The 14,842-nt window shown below is 60.6% G+C and overlaps 1 protein-coding gene across 2 annotated transcripts; it reads right to left on the bottom strand.

Annotated features, from left to right (window-relative positions):
* Nucleotides 1-1,812: 1,812 nt before the first annotated feature.
* On the bottom strand, nt 1,813-8,023 carry SP7 (Sp7 transcription factor). Of its 2 annotated transcripts, none has more exons than XM_004692698.1 (2): nt 7,460-7,507; nt 1,813-3,105 (listed from the first exon to the last, which is right to left on the bottom strand). In XM_004692698.1, the coding sequence occupies exons 1-2, from the start codon at nt 7,478-7,480 to the stop codon at nt 1,834-1,836; spliced, it is 1,293 nt and encodes a 430-aa protein (XP_004692755.1). In that variant the 5' UTR covers nt 7,481-7,507; the 3' UTR covers nt 1,813-1,833. The 2 variants fall into 2 exon arrangements, with proteins under 2 accessions (XP_004692755.1, XP_004692756.1); XM_004692699.1 differs by lacking the exon at nt 7,460-7,507 and adding an exon at nt 7,959-8,023 and having other exon boundaries at nt 1,834-3,105.
* Between the last annotated feature and the right edge of the window lie 6,819 nt (nt 8,024-14,842).

The raw sequence follows: 14,842 nt of genomic DNA, 5'->3' as shown, positions 1-14,842 counted from the left end.
GGCCTGCGCGGTGGCCCGCCGCGGGGCAGGCGCTCCGGCCGGGGCCTGAGGGGCCAAGCCGGAGGACACCTCTCGGCCGTCCTGATTCAGCGGAGCTCGAGCGGTCCAGACGCGGGCTGCGCCCGTGAGCTCAACAGAACGCCCGGGGCGAGCCCCCGGTTTGCCAAGGAAAAGTTGGTGTGTCCCCCCCTGGCACCCACCGGTTGACCTTCTTCCCCTTTTCTCACCAAGCCGCATTTTAAAATCGAACTTTTATTTATTAAATTAAAAAAAGAAGACTCCATGAGGACATGACCCCTTCCCTTCCACGATTTTACCCTCTCCCCAAGCTCCAGCGGCTTTAACCCTTTGACCTGGGGCCTTGAGGAAGGAGGAGATAGAAAAGGAGGATCCAAAGTCACGGAAAGGCATTCGAAGGCACGAAGCGGCTTTAAAAGTCACTGGAGGTGAAGTTGGGAGCATCAGAAGACCCAGGTGGGGAGCACACCCCCATGTCAGCTTGGGGACCTCTGTCCTCAGCTATATAAATTCTTCTTTCTCGAGGCTTCTAGGCACCGGGCCTAGTACAGTGCCCTGCACAGAGTAGGCACCAATAAATACTTGGTTTATTTGAGTCTGATCCCAGAGAAAGCCTTCCCCACCTATTCTGCAGGAGGGGCGCAGCCAGACCACCGTCCTCCTGTCAGGTGGGCTTCCCCAAGAGCCTGTCTTAAATGGCAGCTGCTCTCTCCATAACCATAGCAACAAGGGATTAGCCTGATGGGGAGGGGGCCCCCATGGTATGGGGAGGGGGCCCCCCATGGTATGGGGAGGGGGCGAGGAAGCTGCTCTGGGGCCTAGGGAGCTGGGCTATGTTGCAGCCCCCCCCCCTTCCATAGGACTTGAGGTTTCACAGCTTCTCACTAGGACTGGGAATACTAGAGATCCCCTCATGGGGATCCCTAATCAACTCTTTAACAGAGAGCTAGCTAACCAACCCATTAAGAGAGACCCACTACAAAAGAAACCCCATTAACTGAGACCCTGATGATAGAAATTCTATCAACAGGATCTCCACTAACACTTTCTATACAGAGATGCGTTGGGCTAAAATCCCCTAGCAGAAATGGACCTCCTTTCCTCCCCAGCTCATTCTTCCTGACCTGTCATCATAACTTAGATAAATAGAATTATTATTATTACTATTCACTTCTCCTAGAACATAGGGGTTAAATATACAGGTGTGGGGGCAGCCTCCCTGACCCTGGGGTCATCCCATCTTTGGGACCGGATCCCCATCAGTCTGCCCCCCTCGGGGCACCCTACTCCCTGCCAGGTCACTAAACCCCAGGTCCCCTAACTCTGGTTCCTAATGAAGAGGCCACCAGGGGGCAATAAATTATCATCATCATCATCATCATCATCTGTAAAAGGCTCTGAAGCGTGGAAAGCGGTGGAATCAGAAGTTGGGAAGAATGGAGCCTGGGAGCTGAGGGGGAGTGGCAAATAAGCTTGGGAAGCAGAAAGGACACGACGCGTCAGGGCCTGGGTGAGACGGAGCCCAAGGGAAAGAGCCGACGGGGCAAAGGAGAGAAGCCGTGCGCGCGCGGGCGGGTGGGCGGGCGCGTAGGAAGCCAGAGGGCAGACATCAGGCGCAGGTGAGGGCGTGCGATGAGGCCGCGGGCCGGCCGAGGCGGGATGAGGTGAGCAGAGGCGTGCAGGGAGAAGCCCAGGCCCAGGTGGCCGGACAGCGCCGCCAAGGACAGCATGCGCGGGCGGGCGGAGGGGTGAGGGGCAGGCCGGCGTCCGCGGAGTCCGAGGGGGCCTGCGCGGCTGGGCTGGAGACCCCGCGGCTCAGATCTCCAGCAGGCTGCTCTGCTCTGGGCTGCCTCCGCGGGCTTTCTCTGGGGGTGCCGGCGAGGCGGAAGGTCGGGGCGTCTGACTGGCCTCCTCCTCCCCGGCGCTGCGGCCCTCCCCCAGCTCCTTGGGGCCGCTGGGAGGGGGGCCCGGGCCTGGCTCTCCGTGGGTGCGTTGGTGTTTGCTCAGATGGTCGCTGCGGGTAAAGCGCTTGGAGCAGAGCAGGCAGGTGAACTTCTTCTCCCTGGTGTGCGTGCGCACGTGGCGCTCCAGCTCGTCCGAGCGCGTGAACCTCTTGCCGCAGAAGAGCCAGTTGCAGACGAAGGGCCTCTCGCCCGTGTGCCAGCGCAGGTGCGCCTTCAGGTGGGAGGCCTTGCCATACACCTTGCCACAGCCAGGGATGTGGCAGCTGTGGATGGGCTTCCTGCGCAGCCCGGCCGCTGCTGCCCCCAGGCGCTCTAGCTCCTGGCAGTTGGGGCAGTCGCAGGAGGAGCGCCCGGCTCCACCGCCCACGTAAGCGCTGCTGCCCCCGGTGCCTGCGCCCCGAGGGGGTTTGGCTCCGCCGCTCCCCTCCAGCTGCCCACTGTTGCCCACTGCCTTGGGTTTATAGACGTCTTGGGGCAGGACATGCTGAGGCCCTGGTTGCAGGAGGTGGGGAGCTGGGTAGGGAGCCGGGTTGAGGGGGGCAAAGTCAGAGGGGTAGGTGGGCAGCTGAGGGTTGAGTGGCGGCTGAGCAGGGCCTGCGGGCAGTGTCCCCTGCAGCCCATCTCCCTGGCCCTGCCCACCTAGCCAGTTGCCCCCAGGATGCATGTCCCACCAAGGAGCAGGCGCGGTGCCTGGGCCTGGTGAGATGCCTGCGTGGATGCCTGCCTTGTACCAGGAGCCGTAGGGATGCGCCATGTCCAGAGAGGTGTAGACACTGGGCAGGCAGTCAGAAGAGCTGTGGCCCTTGGGCACCAGCAGCCCAGGATCCTGGGTGCCCGTGGGCCCAGGGAAGGAGTGGGAAAAGGGAGGGTAGTCATTGGCATAGCCGGCTGTGGGTGCTGGAGGGCTGCCTGCAGGTGACAGGAGCCCGTTGGTGCTGGCAAAGGGGGCTGGGTAGGCATCCCCCATGGCTTTGGGGGCTGAGAGGTCACTGCCCACAGAGTATGGCTTCTTTGTGCCTGCTTTGCCCAGTGTCGCTGAGTCCCGCAGAGGGCTGGAGCCACCAAATTTGCTGCACGCCGCTGTCAGCATAGCCAGGGGACTGGAGCCATAGTGAGCTTCCTCCTGTGAAAAGAAGGAGGCTGCTTAGGGGAGAGGTGGAGAGCAGAGCAAAGGCAGACTGGGGACCGGAGCTGAGGAGCGGGACAGGGGTCAGGGAGAAGCTGACAGGGCATTAGAAGCAAGGGGGGGGTGAGTTAGGTGGGGGGGGGGGCAGGGCAAATCTCAGCTGGAGTCCTGGCAGGACAGCAAGCCCGAGGCTGCAGTCTGATCCCCCAATCCAGGGAGCAGGGAGCAGTCGCCCACCGGGGGTGTGCAGGCACCTGGAGAAAGGGAAGCGTTGGCCGTTCTAAGCAACGCTGGGATGGAGGTGGCCCTGCCTGCGTGAGGTAAGAATTAGGGATCCTCACCTCTGGGAGTGGCTTCAGACCTGAGGCAACATCAGGGGCTTGGAGAGGGACAGGGGCTCAAAGAGCATGGGAAGAAGGCACAGGGTCAGGGGTTGTGGTCACCCCGTCCCAGATATCCCAGTTTACCCCCTGTCTGTGTCCAGCCCCTGCTCCTGACCAAGCAGCCGCTGGCCCCTCTGAGGCTGTGTCCTCGTGTCCCTGGAAAGGGATCTCTTGGCAGGGCCTCTAGGGCTGGGAAGCAAGCGGAAGTGATGGCGAAGACACTGAGACATTGAGAAGGAACAGGGCTGACGCCAAGCCAGGCCTGTGGCCGAGGCAAAATGCCTTTCAAGCGGGCAGTGGGCACCGCCTGTGTGTGGCGCCTGCTGGGGGACTTTTGGAAGGAGGGGAAGGGCCCAAAGTCCCAGGATTGGGTTGCCAAGACACTAGCTCACGTCCACACTCCTCCAGGCCTCAGTGTCCCCTAACAGGTAACCCACAAGCTGGCCTGTCTTCACCCTTCCCTCACATCACACTGCGCCAAGGATTTGGGGTCCTCGGAAAACCAGAATGCCCTTAATGCCCAATTGAGCTCCTCCGTGGCAGCCTCAGGGCCTCGTCCAGAATCCCTGACTAGCATCCACTATTGAGACTCCCGCCACAAAGATGCCCTCAAATGCTGACCCTGACCAGTTCCTCGACTGGGGTCCCCCGAAGTCTCGGTTCCTGGTATCTTCCCGGCAAAACTGAAAAAGTCAGGATCGCGGGGGGGGGGCCCCAGGCCTTCTGGCAGTGGCCAGCATGTGATATGTGTGGGGTCACCGAACCTGGAGAGAGGTCTGGGGTCTTGAGATTGAGGTGAAGTGTGTATGCAATCCCCTCTGCCCCCCAAGGGCAAACCTGTGGCTTGCTCCCTGGCCAGCCCGTCCAGTTGACCTCGTGGATGCCCCAGTTTGAGCCACCAAAGGCCTTCTCAAATCTGACCATGGGAAAAACCCTGGCTCCTTCCCAGCAGGGGTTTCCTTGGAGCCTGTGATCTTCCAAGCAGAGGGCTAGCGAGGGCAGCTGCCTGGGCAGGGGAGGTCCCTGAGAAAGCAGCGCAGAAATGTGCAGTGTGAAGGTGAGAGGAAGAGACCAGGGGAGCAGGACCCCACGCAGAGTGAGGAGCTGACCTGAAACCCTCAGGGGTGGAGAAAGGGAGCACAGAGGGGTAACACTGGCATTAAGAGAGAAAAATGGGCAGGGAGCGGAAAGGTCAAAGGACAAAAGGCCTGAGAGAGAGAGGAAGGAGAATAAACAAAGAAGTGATGGGAGAGCCTGGGCCGGGAAGAGAGGAGCCGGAAGAGGAAGGGGGAAGAAGAGGAAGGCAGATTTCCTACCTTAGAGAAAACCCCTGCGGTGCTGGGCCCCAGAACACCCCCAGACCAGGCCTTGCCTGCCTCCTCCTCCCCCTGGCCACCCCTCCCCCTCTGCCCAGCCCGCCCGGCTCCGCTGGTTTCCCTGCGGTTGGTTTATTTTTAAAAAACGCCGACGCCGTCCCCCGCCAGGCCCTCACACTGTGGCCACAGGGGCCGCAGCCAAGCCCAGGGACCCCACCCAGCTGTGGGGAGGAGAGGAGGGGCGAAAGGAGGCAGGCAGCCCCAGCCAGAGGGGACCCCAGCCCACGGAAGGCCGGACCCCAGGGTCCGAGGGCCAGGAGGGGCGGCGGGGCACCAGCCGGCTCTGCTGGGGACCAAGAGCGGGCACCTGGCTGCCTTCCACCAGGGCCTCGTTTGCTGCTCCTGCTGCCCGCTCTGGCCTGAGAGCCGGGACTGTCCTGGTGGGTTAAATAGGAACCGGGCCCTTGATCGAAGGCATTGCTTCTGTGGGGTCCAGGCAGCCGTCTACCACACCACACCATCCAGCTACACTAAAGGAAACAAAGAGACTTTAAGCCCTGAGGGGGTCCTCTGGAGAAGGAACTGAAGGGCTGCCCCAGCTCCTGCCCAGATGGCAGCCAGGCCTGGGCGCGCTCTCTGGGGAGCCCGCTGCTGCTGGCCCTGGAAAGGCTCGCTGCACTTCTGAGAGCTGGCCCCTGCCTGCAGCACCAAGGTCCTGGGGTTTCCAGCTCTCATTTTTTCCCAGCCTCTTTCCAAATTGCTTAGCGCTCCCAACTTCCAATTTTCTATCCCCGTTTCTCCCTCCTTCCTGTTCCCTGACTCTCACTTAGTCCAGGTGAACCTCCCAGGGGTTACTTCCCTCTCTGAACCCCCAAGTTCTTCAGAAGAGCCCATCCAGGCCAGGTGAGGGATTCTTGGTGGTGATGATGGGTCAGGGAGAGGCCCAGTTTGGGGTCCACACCCAAAAGCAGGTAAAAGAGGTGGAGAGAGTGGGATGCTTTTGGGGGGTTGGCAGCGCCATTTACAGCAGGAGGCGTAGGGAAGCCCATTTCCATGAGACACTGGTCTTGCCATGTGCTCCCCCAGTCTGTGCCTTCCCAGCGGGCTTCTGGGAGAGCCCCTCCCCCAGGCACCAGTGCCACGCTGGCAACTCTGGCATGATGCCCAAGCCCACTGACATGGTCCCTTGTCCTGGGTGGACCCAGGGTTTGCAGGCATCTCATTCTTCCGGGCTCCACCAGACCGACCACAGTGGTTTGATGACAGCCCAGTATGGAGGCCACTGGGGACAAGGAATGGTGAGCTCTGGCCTCACTGCAGCGGCGGGCACACACCTGGGGAGACCCCCAAGTGGACACAGAGACCCCCCTGGTGTCCACCTCGCTGCCTCGCGTGCCATCCCCTCCAACTCAGTCCCCTGCTCACTCTCCCACACACACCGTTCCTTGCGTGGACTGAAAGACACCCAGCTCATCCGCGTGCACACTGCGGCCTTGCCACGCCAGCCACGCACAGGGGCACCCCGGCTCTGCCAGCTGCCACTCAGGCCAACGAACACAGGCTGTGAAGGACTCCGCTCTGTCTCCATACGAACCCCCTTCCCAGGCTGGAGTGGGCCTCCTCTTTGGCGACCCCCTTGGGAACTGAGCTTCAGGCTCTGGGAGCAGAGGTGGGCGCTTCTGAGGAGACCCAGAAAGTAGGCTTGAGGCTACAAGCAGGGTGGACCTAAGGGAGGGGTCTCTGAGCGCAAGCTCCTGTGGGAAGACGCAGCAGTCTGATGGATGGTGACAGAGAGGCAGCGGCAGAGACTCAGGGTGGGCTGAGGACAGTCAAAGTGGCACTGAGTGGACACGACCCCTCTTCCCAGTCTGGGCGTGAGTCCCCCAGAAACCTTAGCAGAGTCAGCGATTTCTAAGCCCTGACCCGGCGGCCCTCTAGCCACCCCCAGCCCCAGTACCGGAAAATAGGGATGCTGGGGTCCCGGCCTGGAGGGGAAGCGGCCAGCCGCCCTGAGCCTCCCACTCCCAAAATAGAGCTGAGTTTGTCTTTGGCTGAAAGTTAAATATTTGTAAGCTGGGCAGGCGGCCTCAGACCCTGGCCCTCCTCCTCCTTGGTTCCCTCTCAGACCTGGGCCGGTTCCTCTGGTCAGCCCCCACACGCACAGGGCTGCCCTGCGCCCTGCCCTGGCTCTTCTCACCTAGCCCCCACTGGCCTCACAGCCCGGCAGAGGCCCAGCCCTGCCCACATGCAAACCGAGGCTGCTGCTCAGGTTAAGGCCCCGGACAGGGCCGGCTGGCCGGGGAACTGTACCCAGTCCTCTTCCCACCAGACCCACCCCTGCCCTCTCTGCCACTCTGTCCTCTGCTCCTCCCTTCCCACCCCTCTCTCCCCAGGCTCCACTCCTCTCCCTCCCTTCTCCACCCCTTCCACAGCTCAGAGTGGGGTGCTAGCTGACCTTAGGTGCAGCCCAAGTCCCCTTTCTCTTCTTTGCCTGTTCTCTGACCCCTCTCTCCTGCTCCTGCTCCCCTTCCTCTGACCTCATCAGAGGGGCCCTGGAAGTGACAAGCATGGGAAGGAGCTGTCTGCGGGAGTTGGGCGGCAGGGATCAGCGCTGCACCCAGGGCTGGTGCTCTGGGCCAGAGGGGCAGTTACCTCAAGCAGGGAGGACGCCATCCTGAGGCTGGGATCGGGGTCCCAGGGAGCCAGGCAGTGGAGGGAGCGAGCCGGAGAGAGAGGGAGAGGGAGGGAGAATGGGAGAATGGGAGAGAAGAGATCTAAAGTTAGAAGGGACTGGGGGGTGGGGGTGGGGGTGGGGGGGCTGCTCTCTGTCTGTAGGGATCCACCCTCTAATTACAGCTTTCCCAGCGGAGAAGGCTCCGGATCCAATGAGCAGGGCGAGAGGAGGGAGGCAGAAGGTCCAAATTTCCTGCTCCATTTGCTGAGCTCCCCAAAGAAGGGATCTGGGCGGGAGAGGAGAAACAGGGCTCCCAGGGAGGGGTGGAAACCGGAGGAGGGGTAGGAACAGGGCAAGCTGTCAGGGCTTCCCGGGGCGCTGGGAGGAAGACTGCCCACCGGCCAGCCAGGTAGCCCGCACCCCCCAGCCGTCCCCCAGGTCGGTGGGACCCTCCCAGGGCTCCCCAGCAGCCCGTACCTGGGGGAGCTGGGGCTGGGTGTCCCGGCTCTCTCCTCTCTGGACTCTGGCAGGGGAGGGCAGGCCAGGGGCGGCCTGAGGGGCCGGGAGGAGTGGTCCTCTCCCCGGCCAGCTCCGCTCCTGCCCCACCAGCTCCGATCCTAGGTCCTACTCTGACTCCGAGTTCTGGCCGCTGGCGGCGGCGGCGGCGGCGGCAGCGGCGGCGGCGGCTGTGCTGAGGCGCTGCGCGCTGCTGAGGGAAGGAACGGGAGGGAAAAGGAACAAACCCCAAACCACTAATTAGAGATCCAGGGGGGGATGGGGGACTAGGGACGACACTCACACACAGACTGGAGCACACTGACATACACATTCGTGGGCAAACAGGACGACGCACACGTCCACGTCCCCACGCCGCTGCCCCAGCTCGGCCACAGCTGTCATGGATGGGCGCGCGCGCTCACGTGGCCAGCACACCCCGGCCACCGGCCGCCCCGGGGTGCTCGCCTCCCCTGCCGCGGACCAGCAGGGGTGTGTGAGAGAGAGAGAGACAGGAGAGAGGGCATGGTCTGGGGCGGGGCTTCTGCTGCCCAAACTTTTGGGGTCATTGCAGTGGATTCCAGAGCAAGGCCTGCAGGAAGGGGCAGAGAGGGGAAGGACTTGGCTTAGGCTGGCTGCGCCTTCTCCACCCTTGCCTCAGTTTCACTCCAGGGAAAGTGCGCCAGGCCTGCCTCACTTTGTGGGGCAGAACCTGGATCTTCTGATTCCCAGATTTGTTTTTAAAGATTTATTTATGCATGCATACAAGAACTGGGGTGCAGGTCAGAGGTGAGAGGATTCACCAGGGACAGAGTGGGGAGCAGGCAGGTCGGCTGAAACACACTGCTGAGGGGGGCAGCGAGTGAGACAGGAGAGGTCTGCGGAGCCCTGGGGGTCCCTCCCTGGCCTGGATGAGCTGGTGCTGCAGTGGCTGTGGGCAGCTTCCCAGTGCTGCGCTTTAACCCTTTGCACCTCCAGGGAGGGCCTGACTCTCAGAACATTTAAGACAGGCTGGCATAGGGCTGGGGAAGGTCACTGGAGCAACTCATCCTTCCAAGCACAAACTTAGTCTCTTTGGATTACCCTGTGCCTCCAACACATGCCCTGGCTGCGCTCATTCCTTGCCAGTTACCACCCGGCCCCTTTTTGCCCATAGCTAATCTCCATCATTTATTATTAGAGGGTTCTCCTGAGTGATGACGCTTTCCTGGGAGGGAGCTCTTGTTCCCTGTCCATCACCTGGCATCAATTCCCTCTCCTGCAGGATGGACTGAAGTTAGAACTTAGGCAGGTCTGCCCAACACTGACTTCTCATCAAAATGGGGAAAAAGAAAAGCTGTGACCAGCTTGGGAGTGGGAAACCCCAAAAATCTATTAGCTGAAACCTGGCCCTGAGATAAGTTTACATGGTGGGGGAGGGGAGAAGGGGAGAGGACTGAGCAGCCAAGTGGTAGCAACAGCCTCTCCCAGGAGGGTGCAGCCTACTGGGGTGGTTACTCCCCAACATCTCTCTCTCTGCCCCTAGGGAGCCCTGTACTCCCCAGTTCCTCTCACCCCCAAACAGCCCTGCTTTCTCTTCTTAAGTCCCCTTCCTCGCTCCCTTTGCCCTCCCAGTTCTCTGAAGAAAAGGTAGGGAGGGAAAAGAACAGAGGGAGGCCTGGGGAGGGCTGCACCCCCAGTTCACCAGCAGGCAGGATCCCAGTTAGGGTAGGACCCAGGAATTCTGGATTCCAGCCCCATGAGGTAATTTCACCAAGGAACCATATGGGCCCAACTTTTGGGGATGGGGATGGGGTTAGGGGTGGGGTGTGAGGGGGAGGTGGTTTGGGGAACTGGCACACAATGGAAAATAAGTAAAAGGAGAAACACAGAGGAACTCTGAAGAGACACTAAGGGATATCAGAAGAGAGAGGAGGAAAGCAGGAGACCAGGTGTGTGGCTTTAGAAAGCCCAGAGAAAGCAGGGGGAAATGAGGAGGCCCACAGGAACAGAAAGGAGGAGACAATGGCTTCTGAAGGACAGGTCAGAGGAAATAGCCTGAGGCCTGGCCAGGTCCGCGGAGGCTGAGGGTCAAGCAGCCAGGCAGGTGGGGGCGGGGCAGGGACAGTATAAATAGCACATAATTGTGTCTGATGATTGCCCGGGCCACCCCGCCCGTCTGCCCGAGAGGAAGTGCCCGTGCTGGGGTGTCCCCATGACCTCACAGTCTCCTCCTGGTGGGGGGGTGTGAACCTAGGTCCCAGATGGGTTTCTAGGGCCCCCACTTTAAGGAGAGCTTGTGGAGAAGTTGCTGCCCACCAAGCGAAAAGGCCTGAGGCCAGTTACATCAGGCGCCTGAAGCAGAGAAGAAACTAAAGCCCAGGAGCCACCAGAGGAGAGACTGCAGGTGGGAGAAGGGGCCGGGCTCAGACCTGGTTGGGAAGGAGGGGGACACCCTACTCCTCTGGAACAGGACCAAAGATGAAAGGAGAGCAGAAAGTAGGGCTGGCAGGGAGGTGGGGGGCAGGGGTCAAACTTCTCCAATTCTAATCCTACCTGGGAGGTGGCAGGAGGAAGGGGGGAGAAAAAGGAAGGAGCTGGGTCCCCAGGAGGTGTGAGCCAGAGTCCCCAGGTGTCCCTGGAGGTGGGGACCCCCAGTGTGGCCTGACAGGGACTACCTGAGCCCTGAGCCCGCAGTACTCTGTGCTCTGACTTCCTCCTCTCCCTTTCTAAAACTAGTTTTCAGCCCAGCGGACACCCTGGAATTCCTGGGCCCAGTCCCCCAGCCCCTTCCTGGTGCCCTCAGGACTGGGGGCAGCCACCGGGAGCCCAACCGGGACCTGCCTCCACCCTTGCAGGCCTCCCTCAGCCCAGCCTCCCGGGGGTGGGGCGGCCCAGGCAGAGGCGCCATGTGGCAGGGGCGGGTGGAGGCTGCGGCTCTGGCCCTTCCAGTGTAAACCCCCTAGGCATCTGGTTTCTATCCACCACCCCCCACCACCCTGGGGGCCCCTCAGCCTCCTCCGCCCATGGCCACCCAGACGCTGAGCTCCCAGAGATGGACGCCCCCGAAGGAAGGGGTGGGATGGTGCCTTTCTGATCTTTCAACTCCAGGACGCACTGAACCACAGGGACCACTCCCTCGCCTAGGAGTCGGGGTGGGATTTCTAAGGTTAGAGAGGTTTGGAACCTGCCTCAGCCATGCTAATGGCTTTGAACCTCTTGGAAAGATCAGCGGGGTGGAGAAAGGGTGAACTCGGGGAGAGTGAGAGACTTCTCTCCCCCCAGGGAAAGCTGTACCCTGGACTCCTACTGCCCTCTGCCCACCCACCTGGGCCTGGCTCCCGCTGGCGGCCCTCATCCAAAGGGATCCCTAAGCCTTACTTTTTGTTGTTCTAGAAGTTTCCACCACCCTAGAGAGAATCATCAGTGTACAGCAGATGGCCAGTGACATGCAGAAATTGACCCTTGCCCTAATACACACCTAACTGACTGACATACTCTTTCACACACACTTGCAAGTGCTGAGTCATGAATATGGACATACCCAGGCCTCAGGCACCCGTGATGTCACGCAGTGACACAGAGGCAGCCCGCCCGAGGCACTCAGCTCCCCTCAGCCTAACACGCCAACAGCAGGCACACGCACGCAGACTCACGGCCGCCTCCGGGACAGGAGCTCACAGCACCTTGCACCATCCATGCATGGCAGATGTCACATACACGCACATGGGCCTGTCTTCATAACGGTACAGCTCTAGAGATCCCTAAAATCTCCCAGAGGGGATTTCGAGCCCGTCTTCCTGGAGAATCTGGGCATGAGGGCAGCAGGGCAGATGCGGCCAGTGCTTCACCTCCCTGCCTGCAAGTCCCACAAGGGTGGGAACCTCCACTGTACTTTTGAGGGAATCACGGCTCCTTTACCCTCCAGATCCACCCGCATTCAGAGACCTGGATGGCCCCAGTGATCTCCCTGGCCCCCGGGAACCCCAGCATGCCTACCCCCACCCAGGCCCCCCCTGCTCTGCGGCCCCACTGACTCATCTCTCCCTCTGGAGCTCCCCAACCACAGGGGCCTGGAAGAGAAGCTTGGAAAGTTGCGCTCATGTCCCGGGCCCCTGGTCTGGCCACTACCCCCATGCACCCAGGCTCAGCCCTTGTCTCTGGTGTAGACACCAGTGACAGAGAAGACAGAGGGGACAGGAAAGGACGACACCCCCGACATCCCCCCCCCATGGAATCAGGGAAACAAAGAGAGGGGGAAACAGTGGGTGCTGCTTCTAAGAGGAAGGAGGCTGTGCTCAGGGAAACTCCCCGTTGGGTGCAGGAAGGTCAGCCTGGCCTCGGGATGTGGACGCTGCCCCGTGCCTGGAGTCAGCCTCTGAGCGGAAGTTCAGCGAGCTCAGGCAAGAAGCTCCTATTCCAGGAGGCGCAGCTGAGGATGCTGGGGAAGGGGACACTTCAAGAGGCCGGAGACTTCTGCAGAGGCCACTTGGAAGAGGAGCCTCCCCACACATGGATATACCTCTGCTGGACGTGACCGCCTCAGCCCCCCTCTTTGTGCAGTTCCAGGGCTCCCCAGCGCCCTGGCTCCCCTCTGTCCTGAGTGCCAGTTCTTTAGCTGCCATGTGAGTTCTGAGCTAAAGTTGTGCTTCAAGGGAAGTGGATTAGAACCAGAAAGAGGAGCGCTTTGGGAGAAGGAAGAACTAGGGTGGCAGGGGACAAAGGAAGGGCGAGGAGGAGGGACCAGGCCTCGTCCCAGAACAGAGGGACCCACCCTGGGCGCTGGGCGGGTGTCTCATGCGGACAGGCACTGAACTGCAGCCTGGCCATGTCTACGAAGTGCCTTTTTGGGGAAAATTCTTCAAAATAAAGACCGTGGAATATGACACATGAACTGTCCGTGGTGGGATCTGGCCATATCCTCTGTCCTTAGGAAGGGGCCCGCACTCCAAGGGGATGGTCAGTATCCCAGACACACGTCCCACCCCCACCCTGGCATGCTCTGATACTTCTTAGGAGCTCGGTGGGTACCGCCTTTGTGCCATGCTAAGGGCTAGGTTCCAGCAGGCAGCCCCCAGTGAGCCAGACCCAGGACTGTGCCTCACAGTGCATGAGTGGGAAGTATCTTGATAGAGTCAGTACTGACTGTTATTGGGGGCATCAGGGAAGTCTCCCTAGAAGAAGGTAAGTTTAGTCAGGTGAAGAGAAGAAGAACTTTATTATCTTTTAAAGATTTATTTATTACAAGAACTGGGGTACAGGCCAAAGGTAACAGGGGGTGAGAGGATTCACCACAGACAAATTGAGGAGCAGAACAGGCAGATTGGGCCCTCCCTGGTGGCGCAACAGGTTAAAGCGCCGCATTATGAAGCTCCCGGAAGCCACTGCAGCACAAGTTCTATCTCCTGCTAGGGGACAAAGGAAGGGCCCACAGACCTCTTCTGACCAGCCCGCTGCTCCCCTCAGCAGTGTACTTTCAGTCGGCCTGTTCTGCTCCCCACTCTGTCTCTGGTGAACCCTGTCACCCACCACACCTCTAGCCTGTACCCCAGTTCTGTATGCATAAATAAAAAAATCTTAAAAAAAAAAACAGGCAGATGGACTGAAGTACACTGCTGAGGGGAGCAGCAGGCAGGACAGGAGAGGGCTGCTGCACCATGTGGGTCAGCTCCCTGGCCGGGGATTGAACTGGTGCTGCAGTGGCTGCAGATAGCTCCACAGGCTGCGCTTTAACCCCCTGAGCCACCAGGGAGGGCCTGGAAGAACTTTTATAAGCAGGAGGAAAAGTACAGGAAAGATGCAGCCAGATGAGGGGCTGACAATACCCGTGAGGCTCATGAAGAAGGGGTGGCTGAAACAGAACCCTCTGGCGGAAGGGCTAGTCAGCGCTGTAAGGATCTGAAGCTGATCCTATGGCGACACATGGGAATATTTGTATATTAGAAAGACAAGCCGGCTGCAGAGGAGAACGGAAGAGGGGAAGGCGCTCAGAGCAGTTCCCGGGAAACCAGCCCTTTGCTATGGTAAGGTTGGCGAGTCTATTTAACCTCGATGGCTTAGATTCTTCTTTAGAAGGGGGAGACATAATACAGCCACGCTCAGGGCTGATGTCAGGGTTAGGAACAATACATGCGGGCTCTGCCCAGGGTCTGGCACCTGGCGCCTTTCATAAATGGCGCCTGTTACTATTGTCGGCGTTGGAGGAGTCCAGGCTAGAGCGGCGTGGAGGTCTGTGGCAGCAGAGCGAACGCGCGCAAGTGGCCAGGTGCTGTTGAGACGCTGCGAGAGACCGGACGAGGTGTCTGACTGAGCAGTGAGGGCGAGGGAGCCGTCAAGAATTACTTTCGTGCGCGCGAGGGTGCACACAGATCGTGCGTTTCGGCAGGTATCTACCGGGCGCTGAGCGCGACCCCCGACAGCTGCCGGGTGTGGCCACCAGCGAAGGGGTCGCTGAGGGCTCCCCCAGCCACAGCCACACCCTCTCCGCGCCCCACCTGCCTCGAGGCCTCCTTATCTATTTCCTTCCCTCTTTTGCGCGCGTTCCTGCCTCGTCCCCCACCGGCTTATTTTCTCTCCGACGGAACGCCCTGGAAATTCAAGCCCGCCTTCGCTCCTCGCCCCGTCCTTCCTTTTGCCACGGGCTGCAAGGATGAGGATCCCTGGGCTCGGCGCCCGCGACCACCGCCTCTCCCGCCACGGGACAGCCCGCACTGATCTCCCAGCATAGCTTCGCCCTGGGCGTGGAGACCCACGGGCGGGGACGCTGAGGCACGACTGGGGGTCTCAGCCCAGCTCCAGGTGTTTCGGGGTTAGGGGGCCCCCAAAAGGGCAGACCGTGAGGTCCCGGAACGCGGAGACGCCGAGGGCCCCCCGCCCCGCCCCCTCCC

The sequence above is a fragment of the Condylura cristata genome, unplaced genomic scaffold (assembly GCF_000260355.1).
Source record: "Condylura cristata isolate star-nosed mole 26May11 unplaced genomic scaffold, ConCri1.0 scaffold00034, whole genome shotgun sequence".
Classification (NCBI taxonomy): Eukaryota; Metazoa; Chordata; class Mammalia; order Eulipotyphla; family Talpidae; genus Condylura; species Condylura cristata.
The sequence above is the reverse complement of the archived record's forward strand: the minus strand, read 5'-3'. Positions and strand labels throughout refer to the sequence as shown.

Coding starts and splice junctions, on each gene's coding strand:
- SP7 (XM_004692698.1), bottom strand. CDS start 7,480: ATGGCGTCCTCCCTGCTTGAG. Junction 3,106..7,459: donor TGGCGTCCTCCCTGCTTGAG/GTAACTGCCCCT, acceptor TTCTTTTCACAG/GAGGAAGCTCACTATGGCTC.